The sequence below is a fragment of the Octodon degus genome, unplaced genomic scaffold (genome assembly GCF_000260255.1).
Source record: "Octodon degus isolate 3935 unplaced genomic scaffold, OctDeg1.0 scaffold00033, whole genome shotgun sequence".
Lineage (NCBI taxonomy): Eukaryota > Metazoa > Chordata > Mammalia > Rodentia > Octodontidae > Octodon > Octodon degus.
The window spans coordinates 13,002,090-13,024,715 of record NW_004524609.1 but is presented as its reverse complement, the minus strand read 5'-3'; the positions used below and the strand labels follow the sequence as shown (position 1 = coordinate 13,024,715).

Sequence of the window (22,626 nt, the reverse complement as noted above, 5' to 3'; positions counted from 1 at the left end):
CCCATTGCTGCCACCCAAACTTGGGGGGCGGGTACCCCACCGTGTGTGCTTAGGCCATGCGTGTCCTTTTCCCGTGTCTTCAGCTGTGTGGCTCTCCCTGAACCCTCAGCAGTGCTGGTTTTGGAAGAGGACTGACGGGGGAAGACTGCTGAACCTCTTCCGGGTCCCAAGCTATTCTGAAGGCTTCCATTCTGTCTTCATTCTATGTTAGAAGTGAGTGCTGTGAAACAGACCAAAAGGGCAGATTTTATACACCAATACACCCGGATTGGTGGAGAGATAGGGGGGCATACTTGCCCAGGAAGCTTGCCCATAAATGCCGTGTAAATACTGTCTTGTCTGTGAACCATTGTTCAGTAAGTCTTGACTACTTCACTGGCTTCTGCCCAGAGGGACCTAAGTGCCAATTTGCCTAGGAAGTATGACCAACTCCCATCAGAGCTCTGGGCCTGGCCTTTTGGATTTAGGTCCATTTTATACTGCTGGTTTTGGAAGAGGACTGATGGGGGAAGACTGCTGAAGGAGGAGTGGTAAACACGGGGCCAGCTTTCCCTCCCTAGTAGTCTTTTTTGCAGTACTGGGGATGGAACTTCCCCCTGCTCTGCAGGGGAAGAGTAAGTACCTGGCAACTACCCACCCAGCAGGTTGTCCATGCAGGGCCACCTGACCCCAGGGGTCTCAGTGTTGCAGGTTACCTGAACTGCAACCTAACTTGTCAACATGTACTCATGCTAGGTATGAGTGCATTTTTCCTCCCAGCTCTTCTGGAAATAAAGGTAGAAACACTCCTTTCCCCACCCAACCCCTCTGCAGTCTCCACTGCTCCTTGCCTAGGGTGAGGCCTCCTCTCCTAGGTCCTGGAATGAAGCCTGCAACAGGCCAGTAAGCAGATGGGAGGGGAGACTTGGGCCTTAGGGCTCTGCATGTCTGTCCCCACTGTCCCTAGTCCCAAGATGGATCTTCCATTCCACCTGAGTTGTGCAGAGTTGAGCACAGACAAGTGGGGTGCCCAGGCGTTTTCTGCTCTTCACTCCACACTCACCCTGCTCTCACTCTTTTGAGACCCTGTCATGGTGCACGTTATGTGTGTGTATGGGAGGCGCCTGCCGGAGTTCCTCCCACCTCAGTGATCTTGCAGTAGGAGCTTTCCCTGAGGTTTTCCTTTTCTTAGCTGAAAAGTACAGGGTGTATTTTGTCAAAGAAGCTAAGCCAGAACATTAGTAGCCAGCATCAGTAAGAAGCTGTCAGGGTCAGCAGCTGTGTGCAGGTTCAGTGCAGCCAACTGCTTCTCATTCAGTAGGCAAGAGATAAGGATTCTTTCTGAAATGGTTGGGAGAAGCTACGCGGGGTGGGGGGGTGGGGGTGGGGGACTCTGCAAACCCAGCACCCTGAGTTCAAGGCCAGCCCCAGCAAGTTAGCGAGACCTTGACTCGAAAACCAAAACAAACCACACTGCTCAAAATATTGGGGGTAAAATCAGAATGTTTCATGATACGTGAAAATTACCGTTCCACGGCTTGGAAGATTACTGGAACAGGGCAATGCGCACCATTTACACACAACCTAAGATGGCTGAGACATGGACTGTCCCCACCAAAACTCAGGTGAAGGCTGGAATTCCTCAACAGAGCAGGGCCGGAAGTGGGGCCGAGTGGAAGGGGCCTGGATCTGGCCAAGGAGCAGAACAGATTAATGCTGGCCCAGCGGGGAGCTCCTATTCCTTGAGAGTTCAGCTTGCTTCCTTTTTTACCATCGGACCTTTCTGCACATTCACCAACTTGCTCTTCTGCTTCTTCACCATGCATGGAGAAGCCTGAAGCCTTCAGCAGAAGCAAAGCCATCCTAGCCACTTCATCCTGGACTTCAGCCTTTAAAAGTAAGAGGTTAAATAAACCTTATTTCTTTATATCACCCAGCCTCAGGTGTTCTGCTGTAGAAACAGAAGATGGACTAATATAAGACCACATATGCACTGCCGATGACTGTTACGGAGCTTACACTGACAGGGTGAGGGGCTACTCCAGACAGCTGACCTGCAGTCTGAAATGTCAACCATTTGGTCTTTTTTTTTGCAGAACCGGAGATTGAACTCAAACCACTTGGTCTTCTACGAAGTTTGCTGAGCCCACGTTCTAAGGAACTGCTGCTATGCTTTTAAGATTGACAGAAATCAAACACAGTGTGGCTCAAGGAAGCTCCCGAGACCCTGGAGATTCTCTGTGGGTCATCTGATAGAAAACTGTGTTCTCTCAGTGCTAACTGGGGAATGTATCAGCCCACTTACCACCCCGCCCCCGCCCATACTGGGGAGTGAACCCAGGGAACACTGAGCTACATCCTCAGCCCTTCCTTCAGTTTGAGATGCTGCAAGGGCTGGCCTTGAACCCGAGATCCAGCTGTCTCACCATGCCAGTAGCAGGACGACATGTGTGCAGCACCACACCTGGCTATGAGCCCATTTCTTCTAGCAAAGGTGTTTTTTTCAGCAATTAAAATGGCATTTGAGGACCTGGTTTGAGACTACAGGTTTGAGACTACAGACTTCATCTGTAGCTTGTCAACAAGAAACGGGATGGGATCAGCTCCTCCTGCAGAAATTCGTAAGCCCCGGCCCTGATCTTCTCCACATCAGAGGAGCCCCGTTTGGCCGCAGAATAAAAAGGGCTGAGAGTTCTGCAGTACCACAAATGAGGGAATAAGGGGAGTAGAAACTATGAATGAAGGAGGGGACATCTACTGGTACTGAAATATGCGAGTCTGAATAACCCAGTGGCACCTTCTGCCATGTAAGACTGTTCCGTGTGTGTGTGTGTGTGTGTGTGTGTGTGTGTGTGTGTGTGTGTGTGGTCTTTTTCAGACACGGTTTTGCTCTGCAGCTCAGGCTGGCCCCAAACTTGCAGCAATCTTCCCGCCCCAGCCTCTCGAGTGCTGACATTACAGGTGTGCACCACCACGCCCCGCTACAAAACTGTTTCACTACCTAACAGTGTACTCTGAGGGTCACTTGGGCAGGTGTCATTTCAATGTTGATTCTTGTATTGACATTTATTTTTGAAATTTAAGTTTTTATATTTCCTATCATAAAAAATTAAAACATGCAAATTTAAAATCCTGTATTTAAATAACTGGACTGGTAAATGGTTAAAAATGAATAAACGTCCTTTTGCTTCCTATCAATTCTCTAAGTTAGATTACAGGGGATAGTTTGATAAGGAAGATAGTGTCCAATTTTCTTTTTTTTTTTTCTATTTTCTGGTCTATCAGGAAGAACAACAAGCAAATGTTTTTATCACACCTTTGTGCCTCTAAATTGCCCTGGGCTTTGATTCCCCTATGGTGCCAAAAAGACAAGGACAACAGCTCAGAGGCCAGCCCCCGGCTTCCCTGGCCTTTGACTTTAGGGCTTCTGAAAGGGCCTTGCTCTCTGCAGCTGGGCTTGAACTTCAAGGTCTTTTTAGGCCCAAACACCCTTCATTTATGAGAAGGTTGAGAGCCATTACACCCTGCAGAAAGCCCACTGTCTCCCCTAGTTCCTGAGACCCTGGACTTTTCTTTCACAGTAATCACCCCCTAGCTTTCTCTGGCAATGTTGAAGCACAGGCCTGCCCACCTGGTGAGGCCCAGCCACGTGGGGCTCGTCTCCTAGAGGAGGTCCCTCACCACGCCAGCGACTTCTGCTTGCAACATCCCAGAGCGAGCCCACGGGCAGCCTCACTAGGACACGAGGAACAGGGGCAGCCTGCTGCACAGCAGATTGAGTTCCTTTGATCTGCAGGTGAAGTCACGGAGGACGCAAGACCAGAGGCAGGAACCGTGCAGGAGCTAGCCTCCAAAATGGATCATGCGCACAGAAAGTAAAAGCCCAGCGTGCGGCCAATACACCGCGACTCTCACTCTTCACAGATCCACGCTCGGCAAGTGCAGCCGCAGACTGGCAAGCAAACCAAACGGCTTCTCTGGCAGAGCAGCCACTTCCCTGCTTGGTTTATGCAAATGTGAGAACATGTCCTGTGCCTTATTATATGGGGAATCGTGGGGTAGTAGATGGACCAAAAAACGCTTCTCAGGAGAGGTGAGGAGTGATGCAGAATGCTTAATATAACTATGGAACTGCTGTGAAACACATCAGGGGACACAGCTCAGTGGTACAAGCACCTGCCTGGCAAACACAAGGTCCCGAGTTCAATTTCTGGTACCAAAAGTAAAAAGGAGGGGCCAGGGAGCCCTGGCAAGCGCAAGGGCCGGAGTTCAATCCCTGGTTTCGCACAAAAAAAAAAAAGCAAGCAAGCAAACACTGACGTTCATTTAGTCCACAGGAAAGGACTGTGGTAGCTCAGGTGATTTGGGAAGACATGGAAAGAAAAAGAGCAACACGAACGCGGCAGGATGAGTGCTTACCTTGGCAGGCTGAAGGTCAGGGCTGAGGCCTTGTGAAAGATGCAGAGCCGGACAGACTCGGGAGCCTGACGGCTGCTAAAACCCTCCTGGGCTGCCACGCGACAAGGGCGCCTTGCTGGGTGGGCAGATCACTTACCCTCCTCGAGCCGCAAGTCACAGGGCTGTGCCACAGATCATACCAGAGCGCACACCGAGCAGCCCAGCGTGAGCTGGACGCAGTGCAGACAGCAGCGGGGCCGCCGCTCTCCCCGGATGCAGAAGAGCGGCATGAAAACATGCACCAGGTCTCTGCAAGCTGGGTGTGATGCCGCTCTACCTGCAGTGTGGACGGAGGCAGGTCTGGTAACCTGCCCGGGGACAGCCCCCACTTCACCGGTGAGGGCTAGAAGAGGCAAACGAACAGCTCAGAGAGTATTTTTATTTTTTAAAATACTTTTATTATGAAGAGTGATTCCATAGTCTAGAATAGCCTGTGGATGGTAATAAAACAAAACGAGCTTCATTTTCTTTCTTTGGTAGAGATGGGATCCTAGCCCGCCTGCACACTAAGCACTGAGCTATACCCTCGGAGCTGTAGCCCCGTCTTTTTACATCTTATTTCGAGACAGGGTAAAAAGCTGCACAAACTGGTCTTGATTTTATAATCACTGCCTCCACTTCCAAGGAGCTGGGATTAAGGCCTGCGCCATGCAGTCACTTGTGCCCGAGCTGTCTCCCCAGCCCTGTCACCTCTGAATGTCAAGTACTGCTTAGGATGAAGCCATAGCAGGCAGCACAGCGCGCACCCTTCAACAGCAGTGCTGGCTGTGGGCGACAGCGTGCTGCCTTCACTAGGCCTTCGCACTGAGCTACATCCTCGGTCCTTTCTGCAACACCGTCTGGCCAAGTCGCCAGGGTGGGCTCAAACTTGGACATGCTCCTGCCTCAGCCACCTAGAATATTTCTAGCTCTCGGCACCAATCTTGTTCTGGACAGAGACGGCCTGAGGACTGTCGTGACTCTCCCACAGGTCACCGGGTGGTGGGCTGGACTGCTGCAGGGGCTCATGCTGAGTTTCTAGGCTCACCGCTGGAAGACTTGCTGAGGAGTTCAAGCTGCCGCCCTGCAAGCAAAATCTTACCATTGCTGCCTGCCCGAGGAAGTGCCCACCAACGCCACAGAAGAGACAGAGCACGCTCTTGGGGGAAAATTAAGACTGTTTAAAAGGCAAATCACGTTACAGGCATTCCTCTCCCTGTCCTGAAGAGCAGCTGCACTGCCGGGTGCCTGACGCCCCAGGCACACTGGCCTCTGCAGCCAGCACAGCTACTGTCCCCACGCCAGGGTGCAGAAGACCCTCTGGGCTTTCTGGATAAAGGTGCTCCTCCACGAAGCAGAACATGCCTGGGGCTGGTATGCAAGTGACTTGCAATGTCTGCACAGATGAACAGGAGGTACTTCAGAGGCAAGCTTCCACCCACACTGCAAGCTGGAGACGACAGGCGTACTCCTTCATGATTGAGGGGTGGTAATGGGGACTGAAGTTGGAGCACTGAGCTATTGTTCCAACTCCTTCCGATAATCTTTTTTGAGATGAGACAGGGTCTATGTAGTGCAGGCTGGCCCTGAGCTCACTTTGTAGCCCAGGCTGGCCTCAAATTTGCAATGATCCTCTGGCCTCAGTCTCCCTGTTACAGACATGTGCCACCCTGCCTGGCCCCACTCCCTTTCGGGACAGGGTCTCAACTGAGTTGCCGAGGCTGGCCTTGATCTTATGGTCCTTTGTCTGAGTCTCCTGAGAAACTCCCCCCAAACTCCCTCTTCTTAGGTTCTCACTTTTTCTTAACTTGGAAATATGATAGCCCTTTAGAGACTGGTGGATCACTTAAGTAATCCTATTCCTCAAGGAACGAATTTTCAGGGGTACAGGATATTTACTGTGATTAGGGGTTTTTCTCTTTTTTTTGTGTGTGGAAGCGGGGATTGAACTCAGGACCTTGCACTTGCCAGGGAGGTGTGCATTCTACTGAGCCATCTCCCAGGCCCAGGGGTTTTTCCATTATGTTTTAGCTTTCTGATTACAGGTGATATTTATTTACACTAAAGGTTTTAGAGACAGAGTCTTGCTATGTAACCCAGGCTGGCCTTGAACCTGTACCAATCCTCCTGCCTTAGCACCCTGGGTGTCGGGATTATAGGTATGCACCACACATCCAGCTAGGATATAAATTTCTTAATAAAGACAGGGGTAGGTCAAGTTACCCCTTTGTGCTATCTCTGTACTTACCTGTTAGGGGCAGCTCAGGGGCAACACAAATCACCGATACATCACAGTAAACAGGGCAAGTCAAGAAAGGCTTCTACTTAGCTGTTTCCTAAGCCATTTCTTCCTCACCCTAACCCAACCCAGGCTGGTCCATTCCTCTAGGGCAAGCGTCAGTACAGCTTCTCTGCAAAGGAGCAGAGTTGGTATTTCTTTTTTAAGGCACATGGTCTCTTTGCCTACTATTCAACTCTGTTACTGTGGTGTGGAAGTCACAGAAGACACTTCTCCAAAGGAGATGCGTTCCAACGAGGCTGTATCTACTGCAGGCAGAGGGGCAGGGTTTGGCCCGTGGGCTGCAGTTATCCACTGCCGGGAAAGAGGATGTGTCCAGAGGTCATCCTCACTCCTGCCCTGAGAACTTCTGCCCTGGAAGACAGATGGAGAGGTCTGGAAAGAATCCCTATGTGTCTCATTTTGAGGGAGGCACCCAGCCCAGCTGGTGCTACATGCCTGTCACCCATCCTGTGGGGAGCTGAGGCAGGAGGTTCACAACCTAGCCAACTAGTGCAACTCTGCCTCAAAAATTTAAAAAAGTGCTGGGGATGTCACCCAGTGCAAACAGCAGAGGTTCCATCTTTCCTGTCAGGGCAGGGCAGGCCGAACACAACTTAAAAGTGCTTCACAGAAAATGGGCAGGAAGCCCTTTGGGGAAAAAAAAAATTTTGGGGTACCTATCCAACAACATTCTCAGTAAAATTAAACCAAGTAAATGCAGTAGTCTTTTCTCTGACTCTTCGCACAGGGAGTTTCCTGCTGAGGTGCATACTTCTGAGTCCCTTTTCCTCAGCCCTGAGAATCTGCTGCAGTTGCTACTCCCACTAAGGCTACTTAGAGCAGGGAGGGGAGCGGGCCTATGTAAGGCAGAGCCAGCAGACCCAGCATCCCGCGCTCTAAGGACAGGAGGAAGCAATGCATCATTTCCTGGTGGCTCGGAAGGAGGCGCAGGGGCTGAGGGTGAGCTCTGTGTTTAGGCACAAGGAGGAGCGACAGAGACACTTGGGACATGTGCCCTGTGAGGGTGATGCGTAACCAAGCTCTGTTGGAAATGTATTCTGAGAATCCCGTCCACCCACACTACCTGGAAAAGCTCCTCAAAGCTTTCTTGGAAGCGTCCACGTTATTCTTTGGGGGGCCAAGACCAAAGTTAAAAAATCTGAAAGACAACAAATACTTTCATAGGAGAAAGAGGCCAGAAAATGCATGATCCCAAGCCAGCCAATGAGAAGAAGTCCTGTCATTCAGGAACATTCCAGGGAAGGGATGGAGCGGGATTCTGACGTTTTCAGGAAGAGATGATAAACACAAACCACGTGTCCACTGTTATGCTCAATGAAGATGTAAGGTGCCTTAACATTCGGTCCAATGTGCTATTTCATTTTAACAAGTGTAGAAAAACGTGTAGAAATGTTTGCAAGGGTTTCTGCAGACTCCTCTGCCACCTGGCCCTCAGCCTTTGCTTTGTTTCTCACCCCTGTCAGCATGTGCTTAAGAGAAGAAAGGCCTCAGGTAAGCTCCTTCTCTGCCAGCTGGGAGCTAGCCCGCATGAGTATCTGTGTAATCCACGACCTCATGTGTGCCAATGGCCAAACACCAGGCTTTAGAAACAATTTAGGGAGAAGACTTAAAGTTACCAGTTTTCATGAATGTTAAGAAACAGTTTTTAGGGCCAGGGAGATAGCTCAGTAGGGTTAAGTGTGTGCCTGGCAAGCACAAGGTCCTCAGTTCAATCCCTGGTACCACAAAAAAAAAAAAAAGAGAAATTTTTTTTTTTGGTGGAACCGGGGATTGAACTCAGGTCCGTGCGCTTTCCAGGGAAGTGCTTATTCCACTGAGCCATCTCCCTGGCCCCAAGAAACAGTTTTTATTTTTATTTTTTGCAGAACCAGGGATTGAACTCAGCCCCTTGCACTTGCCAGGGAAACACTTATTCCACTGAGCCATCTCCCCGGCCCCAAGAAATGGTTTTTAAATGTCACACGTTATCATTGTATCTCCTTGAACAATTTTATGATTAAACAAAGTTTTCTAATGATTAGGAGTCACTTTCTTTTTTTTTTGGCAGTGGTGGGGGTCCTTCTGGGACAGGGTCTTGCTATGCAGCTCAGGCTGGCCTTGAGCTCACTTTGTAGCCCAGGCTGGTTGGAACTCACAACAGTCCTCCTGCCTCAGCCTCCCAAGTGCTCGCATTACAGGCGTGCACCACCATATCCGGCCTATTGTTCACTTTTGAGAGCAAGCCAAATAAATACCTACACAGACCCAGGTCTGTCCACCTTAAAAAAATTACTTTCTGTGTAACTGGTTTAGATTCCCGCTGTTTATTCTGTACATGCCCTGCCCCAGTACAAACATAAACTGCTCAACCTGCAGAGCTGCTGTCTCTCCACCGTGCTGCCCTTGTGCGTCCAGAGCTTTGAGTGGTGTCCAGGTCAGTATTACTTATGCCAGCGATGCAGCTCTTTGGACAAACAGAGATCAATGTAAGGATCCCAAGGGCCACTTGTGCTGCCCGTTCCTACCTTCCCCATACAGATCACTTTCTTATGCTCGTTTCACTGATTTGGGGGAACTATCTAGAAGTTTCAAGATCTGGCAATTTTATTTTTCCTGGTGGTGCTGAGGATTGAACCCTGGGCCTCAGGCACACATGCTAGGCAGTACTCAGTGCTGACCCCCTGCCCCAACCAGTATGTTCCTGTTTTGTAATTCAGAAACAGTCTTAGGCACAAAAATTTTTTACTTCACTTCAGTTGTGAATTAGAGAGGTGAAAAATGCAATGTCTACCAAATGCCTACTTTAAAAAAATACTATCAGCCACATAATCACTTTTGGAGTGGTACGACCCTAAGAAAAACCATTTTCTTCAGGAGAAATGAATCTTGCCTTTCGGCCTCTCCACGTAGGGTTTCCAATTTCACCAAAGGCGAGGTGTCTTACAGAAGAGCTGGCCGCTATGCCTTAAAACTCAGAATATAGGGGGTACTGATGTCCATTCCCGGTGGGTGACCTGCCCTTCTATTCACCTGGCATGAGTCTAGCCGAAAGTATCCAATCTTACTGTTTTGTTTTTTTGAGACAGGGTCTCGCCATGTAGTTCAGACTAACTGTGAACTCACTATGTAGCCAAGGATGGCCCTAATCTTGCAGCAATCCTCCTGCCTCTGCCTCCCAGATGCTGGGACTATAGGTGTGTACCACCACACCCGACTCATCTCTTGTAAAGACTTTTCTCCAGTTTATAAATTATATTGGCTTTTAAAAAGTTGTTTTATGCATCTGGTACAGGGTCTCAGTACGCAGCTCTGACGTGTAGTGACCTCAGTCTCCCGGCGCTGGATTACAGGTGTGTGCCACCACACCTGGCCTGTGGCCAGCTCTGCACACCTGGGAGGCCAGGTCAGCGCACCACGTGGTGCCAGCACTGAATCCAAATCCCTGTCCCTGCACTTGCCTAAGCAGCACGTTGGCTTTTACTGTTCAAGGTTATATTAGCCTTTTGCCCCGAAACTTTTAATCTGAAAATGTCTAAATGTTTTTTCCTTTCTGCACTGTGGAAAGGGTGGCATGTGCCTGTAATGTTAGCGCCTGGAGAGGTGGACGCAGAAGCACTGCAAGTTCGAGTTCAGCTTGGGGAACCTGCCAAGACTGTCTCAAAGTAGGATGTAGCTCAGTGTGATCTCAGTTTGATCGACAGCACCCCCAAAGCTAAAAATCAGAAAAATGGAAGACATACAATTTTTTGACAGCTCCCTATAGACTACTTAAAAAAAAAAAAAATAGATACATTTTTGTAATAGAATATTTAAACATTATCTTGAACTAAAAATTAAACCGAGGCATTTTTCCTTCTGGTTAAGATCTGGTACAAGCTGACTCTCGTAATTAGGAGGGGCTTGCTTCGAACTGTCAGAAGTGGATTCGGAGCCGTAAGCGTCAGCACATCAATGAGTAGCAACAGTGTTCCCTTCCACCTCTCCTGTGATGCAAAGCTGTTCAGCTGTACTACTAAAATTAAGTTCGAGGGGACCAAGGAGAGCACCGTTCCTCTGGCAGGGAAGCAGCAGACAGGAGAAAATAGACATTCTCAAATCCTCCGAAGGCTATTATAAACAAAACCTCTACTAAAACTCCCAGAGTCCCAGGTAGTAATTCACTCATTAGTCAGGTCAGACACTGGAAAACCAGTCTGAAAAGCCGTTCTGGTAATCCCTGGGAGCTGCTGCAACGGGAGGTGACCTGTAATTTAGGTTAAAGTCGTAGAAAGGCTTACTCAGATGCCGGAAGCTCCAGCTGCAGCACAGCATGAAGTATCCAGCGAAGAGCATCGTGACGCTGCCAACTCCGCTCTTCTTTATGGTGGTGTTGCACCGGACCCAGCCTGCCCCAAAAGAAACGCGTCTAAGTGTTACACTGACCCGGATGGAGTACGGCCATCCCCTGCATCGTCCCACTGAGCCTGGGTGATGGAATTCTAACTCGGAATTTACACACACATACCCGAGAGATACATTTTAGGCAGATGGAACAGCTAAAATCCAGAAGACATTATCAAATTCAAATTACTTATCCTCGTATTTGGGAGGTGGGTTAAAATCTTTGGTGGGGTACAGACTAACACAATTGGTTACTGAGGTTTGGCATCCGCCTGGCCGCAGGAAGAGGCTCTATCAGTACGGGCAGGAGAGGCTGGGGACAAGTGGGTAGGGATCAGAAGAGGAAACTTATCCAACAAATGGTAGACGCTGCTCTATCAGCTTTGGTGCTTTTAATGATGTCTGATTACAAAATGCAAAAAACCAAGACAAAACCATCATTCTTTCCTTCCTGCTCCTCACTCTCAGCAGCCTATGGTAGGAGAAGCTTCTCCGAAGGCCTGCAGTCGGCAACAGAGCCCCACGGTCAGGAGCTCCAGCTCACCTTTGTGCACAGCTCCCAAGAGCTTCATCAGAGGGAAGCTGGAGGGTGCGAGTCTGGTCGGGGGCTCCAAACTCCTTAGATCAGCTGAACTTCTTTCCAACAAAGGAACTAAGGTTCCAAACAGAGGTCACTGTGACATTCACATAAATTCACCCCCTTCCCCAACATTCGGTACAGAAGGTTTCCACTTCTAAATGGGTGGATTAACGATCTCTGCATTGAATTTTAAGTAAGTGTTGACAGTTAAATCCATTCCAGGTTAAAAAAAGTTTGACTGAGAGAGCCCTTGGCAATCAGGACTCAATAAATATTTATTTCTGATCAATGAACACACTGTCCACATCATCTGGTTTGTGTGCACAGGCTTACCCAAATGAATTACACGTAAGCTCCACCAGCTGCAAAACATTTTAGCAAAGACCATGACTTCATACCTTCACATTCAACACCCCTCATCTGAAATGCCCAGGAGCACAAGTTTTTCAGATTTTTGATTCTTAAAAACATATCTTTTCACTAAGAAGAATATATGCGGTGTGTTATTTGTTGAATCTATACTTCTGATTTGATTTGAAACTGTCTCATTGCTGTTTATAAATAAAATTTAGAAAAAAAAAAATCTTTTTTTTTTTTTTTTTGCGGTACTGGGGATTGAACTCAGGACCCTGTGTTTACCTGGCAAGTGCTTATTCTCCTGAGCTATCTCCCCAGGGCCAAAAACATATTTGTTGAATAGATGGAACCCAAGCCTAAGAGCAAATTGTTAGCCAAGTCTGACGGTGCATACTTGTAATCCCAGCACTCCGGGTGACTAAGATGAGAGAATATCAAGTTCAAGCGTAGCCCAGACAATAATCTGTGTCTCACAGTAAAAAAAAAAACATTAACAAGACCTGGGAAGTGTAGCTCAGTGTGAAGGCCCTGAACTCAATCTCTAGTTATGTTTTCAATGTTTAATACAGACAAGTAAGCTCCATCACCAATGGTGCCCTGGTACTGGTTTGGCTTGTTGGCGAACAGGACAACTTGAGCAATTACTGACAGGTTTAGCAGGTGTGACAAGTTGCTGTGGACATAAAACACTAACCAAACGATCTTCATATTAAATAATAAACTATATAGATTTCTAAAAAGCTACACAGATCAGCCCCTGCAAGTTGAAGGGTGGGTTCTGATCAGCTGAAAGTGTAACCTCATGAAACCTGCAACCGTGCAAGCGCCTTAACTGGTGTCAGAGCCACAGGGCTCCTCCAACATGCCATCTTCCTTCAGTCAACTACTACGCTCATTCATTCCCGCCAATGGGTTCAGGCAAACTATGCACATGTCCTGGACCTAGGCTCACACAGGAGGCGGGGAGTTCCCACAGGCCTGCAGCACCTGTTTCCATGGTTTTCTTGTCTGCCACCCAGGCCCACGACAGCATCGTCGCCTGGCCTCTGCTCCCTCATCTGCACTGCCTTTTCACCTGCCAGCAACACTACCCTCATATCCTGATCCCTCCTTCAGGGTTCAACCTTCAGACAATGGCTCCATTCTTCACCACCACTGCATTCCCACGCAACCTCTGAACTTTCTCTTGTGTGTCCTGTCTAGTCGGAATCCCAAATGTACAACCTGACTCCTCCTTTACCCTGGCGTACAAAGCTCACATTCACATTTCTGGCATACACCTGCTCACCCTACTGACAAGTCTCACTGGAGCATCAAACAGCAGCTTCTACTGAGCTATTTCTTGGCCTTTCTCCCCTCCATTTGCTGGGAACTATACCCTGCTGGGCCTGAGGCGCCCGCTTCACTATCAGTCCCTGCACCGGTCTTCTCAAATGCAGCGCTTCAGAAGCATCCAGGGGCTGTCTAAAAAGCAAGTCCTGGACCTGAGGCTGGAATCAGTCTCGGGGGCATGACTTGTAATCTTTAAAATGCACCATACAAAATTCATTGATTTTTGGGTGCGGCTGAGGATGGAAATTCACTGCCCAGACCTGGAGAGCAAGGACACACGCCTCCTTTACACCTGAGTTCCCAAAGCTGGCCCTGGATGTTTCAAGGCCACGAGGGCCCTGACAGATGCACTTGCACAATGAATGCTGCCCTCTACTGCTAAGAACATTCACTCTCTAGATACTTACTATTTTTTAAATGTATTTAGTACAGGGTCTACAGGCTCTCACTACATAGATCAGACTCATAGCGATCCTCCTGTTTTCAGCCTCCCCAGTGCTGGGATCACAGGTGTGTACCACTATGGCTGGACTGTTGGCCGGCTCAACCCACCCCAGGGGGCGGGGCCGGTGCAGCACGTGGTGGTGGGGATGGAACCGTGCGTGGTCCTTGTCCTTGTCTAAGCAGGCATAGAGCTCCCCTTAAAAGGAAATGGAACTGCTAGCCACAAGTGATGCCACAAAGTTATCTTTCCTCTCTGAAGCCTGGGGTCCTCACCCACGAGAGGACCTAACACCGATCTCCCATGACTGGCATAAGGTCGACCTGAGCAGACTAGGCAAGTCTGAAGCATGAGCTGGACAGTAAACTCAAAGACTGCTGCTCACCAGCTGTCTTGACACATGCAAAGCATGCGTCAGCCTCCTGAGAGGAGGGGGACAAGGGGCTGATGAAAGCTGTCTAAGCGAGAGGGCACAGCCTGTGCTCTTCTGTGTAAGACTCCATGAAAGTTCAACTTTAATCTGCAGACATTGGAGGTTGCTATTTTTAGGGAAAATAATGTGGGTTTTTTTGATACCAGGGATCAAATTCAGGAGCTTGTGTTTTCCATGCAGGTACTTAAGCCACTGAGCTATCCTTGCTCTATAGAGTTTTGAGGAAGGGCTGGTGAGATAGCTCAGTAGTCTAAAGTGCCTGCTTAGGCAAGCTTAAGCAAGCTTAGGGACCATGGTTCAATCCCATGCACCACATGCTGGGCCAGCCATGCCACCAGGGCAGGCTGAACTTGCCACATGTAAAAGAAAAAAAAAGATTTAAAAAAAAGTTTTGAGGAGATAAGGACACTACTTTTGAATTCTTTTTAAAAAGTATTTATTTATTTATTTGGTACAAGGTCTAACCGCAGCTTCGTAGTGATCCTCCTGTCTCAGCCTCCCCAGCGCTGAGATTACAGGTGTGCACCACTATGCTTGGTTTTGGTGGCCAGCAGCACGCGCTCAGGTATCTAGAGCCCACACCACCTGTGGTGCCAGGGACTGAATGTGTGCCTTCTGCTTGCCAGACAGGCGCTCAGACTCGAGCTACCTCCCCAGCCTAGTTCTCAATTCTTACAGATTGAGGTGGCCCCGCTGATTCTTTGCCAGCCAAAGATATCCTTGGGCAGTGACAGCGAACAGTTTAGTTTTCAACCACAGAAACAACCTGCTGAGGCACACAGGTTCCAGCCAGCTTCTGTTCATTCACTCATGGCCTAGAAGTCTCTACATTAACCCTGGATCCAGCTTCTAATACTCTGATGACCAGACCTGAATGACACAGAAGTAGCCCTCTACTCACAATACTACATAGAGACTCTAAGCACCTAAAGAACCGAACAGTTTCTAGTCACTATCTTTTTTTTGGCAGAACTGGGGATTGAACTCAAGACCCTTGCGCTTGCCAGGGAAGCGCTTATTCCACTGAGCCATCTCCCCGGCCCCCAGCCACTATCTTTTTGAGACAAGCAGTACAGGCTCTATGTAGTTCAGGTGGGCCTTTAACTCCTGCCTCAGCCTCCTGAGCGCTGGGATTACAGGTACATGCCACCACACTTGCTAGGAATTAGTCTTTCTTGAAGGCAAAATTCTATTTGTTTCCCATATTCTACCTCCTGAGATTGGTGACTTGATGTTGTAAGTTACTGTATCACTTTTTTATTACTGTTATCTTGGGATCCATTAAGGTGAAATAAATTGACTAATAACCTATCAAATAAGATAACAATCACTAACTACTCCACAGTAGAGCTTAAAGATCAGTCAGAAGAGCAGGGTGGGCATGGTTTTTGGTCTTTTTGAGGCAGTTTTTTTTTTTTTTGAGACAAGTAGTTCCGGCTTTATATAGTCCAGGCTGGCCTTGAACTCACTCACAGTGATCCTCCTATCTCAGCTGGAATAACGTTGAGTGTGCCCCACCACCACACTTGGCTGGGCCTGGATTTGACTCCTGTCACATACTGCATAAATCTGAACAAGTCACCTGAGACGTCTGAGGCTCAGGTTCCTCTCACACAGCGCCCTATTCTCATGGTGCACTTCCACCATCTGGGTTAGTTGAAAAGGGACAAGCCAGGCCCCAGGAGACTAAGCTCTACTTACAGCTCTACTCTTCCTGGCAATGTGATTTTGGACAAGCCATTTACACTCTCTGTGCCGGCTTTATTATTTGTAAAACAGAGATGGAAGCACTCTGAAAACTGCACAGGGAACACAGAAAGTAGCTCTACCTAGCAGTGTTCTTTCCTTAATATATACTGTACGGAAAGCCACTAGAAACGAATAGTTACAGTGGGTGGGGTGGAGTGTGTATTGGACTACACACTTAGCACACATGAAGGCCTGAGTTCAATCCCTAGCACCAAACAAAAAATCAAATAAACAAAAAGGAACAAGTGATGGATAATTATAATACCAAAGAAATGCTTTTTGATGAAGTATGCAGGATTGCAGGCATGGCCTGGCGAATGTCCTGTTACTGCCCTATATCACCAGCCCTTCTACTCTGCCTTAGCTACTCTGGAATCTAAAGCAAGGCCACCCCAGGCAACCTAGTGAAGCCTTGTCTTACAAAATAAAGTAAAAAAAAAAAAAAAATTAGAAGGCGCCTATGTGGTAGCACACACCTATAATCCCAGCACAGGGGAGGCTGAGGCAGAAAACCTGCTGTGAGTTCAAGGTCATCCTGGGCTACAAAGTGAGATCAAGGCCAGCCTGAACTGCATGGTGAAACCTTGTCTAAAAAAAAAGGGGGGGGGGCTGGTGAGATGGCTCAGTGGTCTAAAGCACCTACTTAGAACAAGCTTAGCTAAAGCACAGGGACCGCGGTTCAATCCTCCAGCACCACATACCAGCCAGCCCCGCCCCCTGATGGGCTGAGCCGGCCACACACACACACACACACAAATTAAAAAAAAAAAAAAAAGAGGGGGCCAGGGAGATGTCTCAGTGGAGTAAGTGCTTCCCTGGCAAGCGCAAGGGCCTTAGTTCAATCTCCGGTTCTGCCAAAAAAACCCAAACAAACAAACAAACAAACAAAAAAAACCCCAAAACAACAGGAGGCCAGCCTGGGCAACTTAGCAAGATCATATCTCAAAAAATATTAACAGGTTGGTTTGTAGCTCAACCCCAAGGCTCTAGGTTCAATTCCCAGCACTGAGCTGGGGTTGAGAGGGCAATTAGAAGAGGGGGAAAATGCTTTCGAGACCAGACAAATGGCCTCAAGGAATGTGTGATCATACCACATGTGATCCGCAAAATATATCAAAAAAGGAAAAACTTGGGGCTGGGAAGATGGCTCAGTAGAAGAAGCACTTCCCTGGCAAGCACAAAGGTCTGAGTTCAATCCCCTGTTCTGAAAAAAAAAAAAAAAAAAAAAAAGGAAAAACTTCTTATAGGAAGACATAATAGCAGATTTTCAGGAGCAAATTAATTCTGAGTTGCTATAGGTGTCCTGTCAAAATGAGCCCAAAAGTAACAAAGACCACTGCACAAGAAAGACAAAGGTAGCCAGGCAGGGTAGCACATGCCTATAATCCCAGCACTGCAGAGGCAGAGGCAGGAGGGTCACTGCGAGACCAGGTACAAAGCTCAAGGCCAGCCTGAACTGTGTAGGAGACCCTGTCTCAAAAAGAAAGATAAAGGTGCTATTTATGTCCCCACTGAGTCTTCAAAAGAAGTGAACCCGCACAGCCCCCGCCTCCTGGTGAGCAGATGGATGAAGCTTTATGTACTTTGTGTACCTAGATCGGAAATTCAGTAACTAAAGACAGGACTCAGCAGAAAAAAGTGAGAGTGCTGCACTTGGAAAGCCTGCCAGGACCTTTCTGGCTCCTCTTTCGCCCACTCGCTTGAGCTATCAGCCGGCAGCATGTAAGAAGCTTCTGAAGACAGACTGACAAGGGAGATCAGCTTCAACACTCAGCCTCTTCTAAGTCCTTCTTACCTACTTTCATGTCTCAAGGCTCGATCTCTGGCTCTGTTCTTGGGTCCTAATCTCTGTGACCTAGTTCTTCAACTGCAAACTTCGAGATCCTTTTTGCCACATCCTGTATTTTTACAGTGCTGGTCTTTGACTTCTTCTGGTTTATCTCTTCAGGCTCTAATTCCACCTGTCTTGACTATGATTTTTAGCTGGCCAGTTTTAACTCCAACTTATCCCCAGCTCCATAAATAGCTTCCCCTTGCACCTTCTCTCTGCTACTCTGAATTTCTAGGTGTTGCTTTTTAGCATAAATGAAGAACTGGGCTGGCCAGATAGCTCAGTGGATTACAGTGCCTGGTTAGGCAGACACAGGACTGGGAGTTCCATCCCAGCCTGCCATGCTGGCCCCACCCCCGGGGCGGGCTGACGGCAAATGAGACTGGGCGTGGTGCTGTGCACCTGTAATCCCAGCCCTTGGGAGGCTGAAAACAGAAGGATCATGAGTCTGCTCTGTATAGTGAAACCCTGAAGACCTTCTACTACATACATTAAAAAAAAAAAAAAAGCAAAAAACCTGTTTTCTATCTAATCTGATCCTGACTGAAAGTTTTTTGTTCTTTTCAGTTTGAATATCCATTTACTAAATTATAACTACTGATCGAGAAGTAACGTTTTCAAGTCCAACGGACTTTCAGAGTGTCTATATGAGAATAAGCTCAATGAATGAAAATATTAGCATTGTGGCCCTATTCCAAAGGCGCACAGCACTGCAGATGGGCTAGAGGGCCCGAGAAACAGCTTTACCTTGTGAGAGATGTCCCCACTGAGGACTGGTGAGCTGAGGCTTCTGGGCAACTGAAGGCCAGTACTGAGGCTTCCCCGCCAACACTCCTAGTCCAAGGTAGCCAGAATAAAGCTCTGGAAACCACTCCAGCCCGATGCCGCTGGGAAGAGTCTTTCTGTCTGTGGCGCCAAAATCATCAACAAAAGCGCTTTTAGGAAGGTGATGCTGGGCAGGATATGCACCTTGCTGGCCCCCAGACCGCAGAGCCGTGGGCGGGCAGCCAGATTTGGGCTCTGTAGGCCCCTGCTCCGTACTTCCCCTTACTATCTTTACATCAGAGACCTGATTTTGACTGCAGAAGTCTGCTTTCGCTTCTTGCACAGATTTCATAGACAGAGTGGCAAGACTTGGAGTAGGTGACTTCGATACAGGAGGCGGCTCACTGTACACTGCCTCCCGTGGAGCGAACAAATTTACAAGTGGGCCTTCAGCTTTCAGTGTCTCTTCCGTGGCTGAATCACCAGCGCTGCGGTTCTTAGAGTTATGGCTGACAGAATCCCACTGGCGCATCTCTGTTGCACGTCTGTCACACTCTGCATCTCCTTTGCTCCCACAGCCCTCGACTCCAAGGCCAAGGCCGTTTTGTTTGCTCTTCTCAACCTGGATTTTAGCCAGTGGGCTAGCGTGAAGGCCTAACACAGGGGACTCTGAGTTCTCTTCCTGAGTCTCAACACCAGCGAGGACTCCTGAGGGGCGATCTCTATCTCTGGAATCCCTCTGCTTGCTCAACACTGCTACTGTTACTTTCTGAGCCCTATCGGCGACATTCCTTGGAGACTGATGGCTATCACCAGTAGGCTTATCTAGGCATTTTACTAGAAACCCCTGTCTTTGGGAGTCAACTGTGTCCAGTTTCAAATTTGGAGACATGGCTTGAACATTATTAGGTACAGCTACAGCTGAGGAATATTTTCTATCTTGATTCAACAAAGGTTCCACTGAGCCAGCCAGTAACAAGCCCTCTGTTTCTGAAAGATCATACTTCTTTTCCTCTGACACTGGCACATCTTTGGCAAGTCCTCTCTTAGAATTGTCATTTGATGCATAAAACTGAGTTTTAGCTTCTCCTTGGAAAGTAATCATTGGTTCAGGGTATTTTAACATTTTGAAGGCCAACTGGGTTTGATCCCTGATGTCCTTCTCTGCCTTTGTTGTACTTGCTCTTTCCAAGCCAACAGCTGATTGTGGACAGGAGGCAATTGTTTGTTCTGGTTTGTGACGTCTCAATTTGGCATTTTTTTCCTCACTCTTTGTCTTAAACTCTCTCCCTTTAGGTTCAGTTAAGTCTCTGATCAGACTCTTCACTTTTTTAGCATGTAGATGGGTAGCTGGCTTTGACTGAGCAATTTTCTGGTCAGTACGTTCGGAGAGTCCTATCATCTTACAGTATGGCAAATGGGATTTTAATCGCTTAAATGGCTTCTTACAATAAGGACACAGTTCCATTTTGGGCTGAGTATCACTCATCCTCTTCCTGAAAAAGGTAAAGGTAAGATATTGGTACATATGTGTCCAATTATTTTATGCATGTGTCTTACCCTTTATGTTCATTTCAAACAACTTAGGTTAAGTGAAATCTTATTTTTTGGTAATTTTTTTGGTGGAACCAGGGATTGAACTCAGGCCCTTGCGCTTGCCAGGGAAGCGCTTATGCCACTGAGCCATCTCCCTGGCCCCGTGAAATTTTAAAATATGTTTTAATCCACACTTTTTGTACAGAGGTAGTAAACAACAGATAGCTTCACATTAAGATAAATGTTGCTAGTTCTACTAATAGTTGGTGTGTAAAGTCTTCTAGAAACTAGTCACAGAAAAGACAACCACATTGTTTTCAATATCTCTAGTGTAATGAGGAAGAGCAAAAAAGACTTTAACAAGTTAATGGTTGGTTGAAGGAAAAGATGTCCAAAAAACATGCGGAATAAAATGTTTGCTGTGCGATCCGGTGGATGTTACCACCTAGACCTGAAGTGTCCCCGGAAGCCTCACGTCTTCAGAGACAGGGCTTTCAAAAGACAGTTGGATCAAAAGGGGTGAACCTCAGTCAGTGTATCAACACGTGGATGAATTCATCACAAGATGGGCTACTACGACACGCGGCCCAGTAGGAGGGGCTGCTCACTCGGGTACACTCTCAGAAGGAATTGCTCTCGTTCTTGCCTGCTCTCCTCCTCTCCTCCTCTGCTTTGGCTGCCGTGATGGGGGGAGCCCCCCTCCGCCACTCCCCTCTTCCACCATGGTGTTCCAGCCTTAGAGCCACTAACCATGGGCTGAAACCCTTGAACCCATGAGCCATTATAAATCACTGTGTTTATCAGGTACCTGGTCCTGCTGATACAAAGTAACTAATGACCACGAATATAAGGAAATTACATTCATTTTTTTTTTAAGGCCTCTCTGCGCTGATTTCCATAGTGTTTGCCTTAGTTGATGCTCCCACCAACAGGGCAACAGTGAGGATGATTTCCCCTCATCCTCACCAGCACTTGTGGTTATTGGACTTTTTGATGATAGCCATTCTTTTTTTATATATTTAGTACAGGAATACAGAGTCTCACTATGCAGATCTGACTTGTAGTGATCCTTTCGTTTTTCAGCCTCCGAAGCACTGGGATTACTGGCGCTCCACCAGGCCCTGTCTTATTCCCCATCGGTGTGCTGCAAGGGCGTGGCACAGCAGGTCAAGGATCAAACCCCTGTGTCTCCCTAAGCAGGTGCTTCAATCCATTGAGCTATCTGGCCAGCCCTTATATTCATGTTTAAAAAGCCTTACACCCTTCATTTAAGGATGGTGTGGTGAAGAGAAAAACTTGGGACTAGTATCCAAAGATTACTGAGGGCTATGGACTTAGCCTGGTGGTTTAAGCACCTGCCTGGCAAGTGCAAGGACTCATTCAATTCCCAGTACTGCGTGCCATGCCAGCCACCAAAACCAGGCATGCTGGCACACACATGTAATCCTAACATTGTGGAGGCTGAGACATGAGGAACACTACAACTCTGAGCTGTGTAACGAGACCCTATACCAAATACATACACAGATAAATGAAAACAAAGATTACTGAGTAGAGCAAGTTTCCAAAGTGATAATAAAGATACCCATGGGGCGGGGTGGGGGGGGGAATGCCCACTGGGGCATAAGAACAATAAAAAACTCTCGTAAGTGTAAGAGATGAAGCTCTGCTAATAACATTTTGCGTATCAGTAATTAGTATGTATCTACACATAAAACAATTAGATGTAGGAACAGTCTCTACTATTTTATTCATAGTTTGTAGTATAATGAATCAGCAAATTTTAGTTTGATATCTTTGCTAAATATGTATCATACAAGCACTTATGCTACACACCACTAGTACCTCTGTTACTACACAGAGTTAGGAAAAGAAAACGTTTAATTCCAAAGCTTAGAAGTTATCAGTGTTTCTTACCGTTTCTAGAAAGTTCTGGAGGGCAGGGAACATACCTACTCTGTGCACAGCTATATCCTCAAAACTTACCACTGAGCCTACCTAACACATAGCATTTGTTTAGTAAGTTTTTTCTCTAGCCATAAAGGTACAAATATTGTCGCTATACAGTACCAGAAAACTGAGACTCTTCTGACCGTTAAAAAGGAGACATGGAATTCACTGACAAAACAAAAACCGTCAGCTTCATCCTAAGAGAAACTGTGCAAAACAAAGCTGTTTTCTGACAAGTGATTACTACGTGGAGGCACACCTATACATTATGATGAGAACTATGGGCCACTTATTTACAAAAATATACACAACTAGCCAGGTGCTGTGGCACACCCATAATACTATTAAGGAACTGAGAGGCGAGGATCACAAGTTCCATGCATGGTTGGGCAACTCTGTAAGACCAGGCCTCAAGGGGCCCAGGGAGATAGCTCAGCAAGCGCAAGGACCTAAGTTCAACTCCCAGTTCCGCCAAAAAACAAAACAAAACAACCAGGCCTCAAGAAAAAACAAATCTAAATGAACAAAAGCAGCCCCGCACCCCAACCAACCAACCCATACCCGGAAAAAAAAA

General features: G+C 47.5%; 1 protein-coding gene across 9 annotated transcripts in view; it reads right to left on the bottom strand.

The window, feature by feature from the left end:
• Positions 1 to 1,490: 1,490 nt before the first annotated feature.
• CUNH17orf80 (chromosome unknown C17orf80 homolog) overlaps positions 1,491 to 22,626 on the bottom strand; it is a 22,518-nt gene continuing 1,382 nt past the window's right edge. For 4 of the 9 annotated variants that reach the window (XM_023713987.1, XM_023713988.1, XM_023713989.1 and 1 more), the window contains exons 3-6: positions 18,549 to 20,062; positions 11,622 to 11,729; positions 10,975 to 11,082; positions 4,862 to 5,500 (exon numbers count right to left, since the gene is read on the bottom strand). In XM_023713987.1, coding sequence (XP_023569755.1) covers positions 5,442 to 5,500; positions 10,975 to 11,082; positions 11,622 to 11,729; positions 18,549 to 20,055 — 1,782 coding nt within the window. In that variant the 5' untranslated portion in view covers positions 20,056 to 20,062 and the 3' untranslated portion in view covers positions 4,862 to 5,441. Of the gene's footprint in view, positions 1,869 to 4,861; positions 5,501 to 7,231; positions 8,188 to 8,883; positions 9,162 to 10,974; positions 11,083 to 11,621; positions 11,730 to 18,548; positions 20,063 to 22,626 lie in introns of those variants that run through there. The other 5 variants (XM_023713992.1, XM_004630184.2, XM_023713990.1 and 2 more) reach the window with 5 other exon arrangements.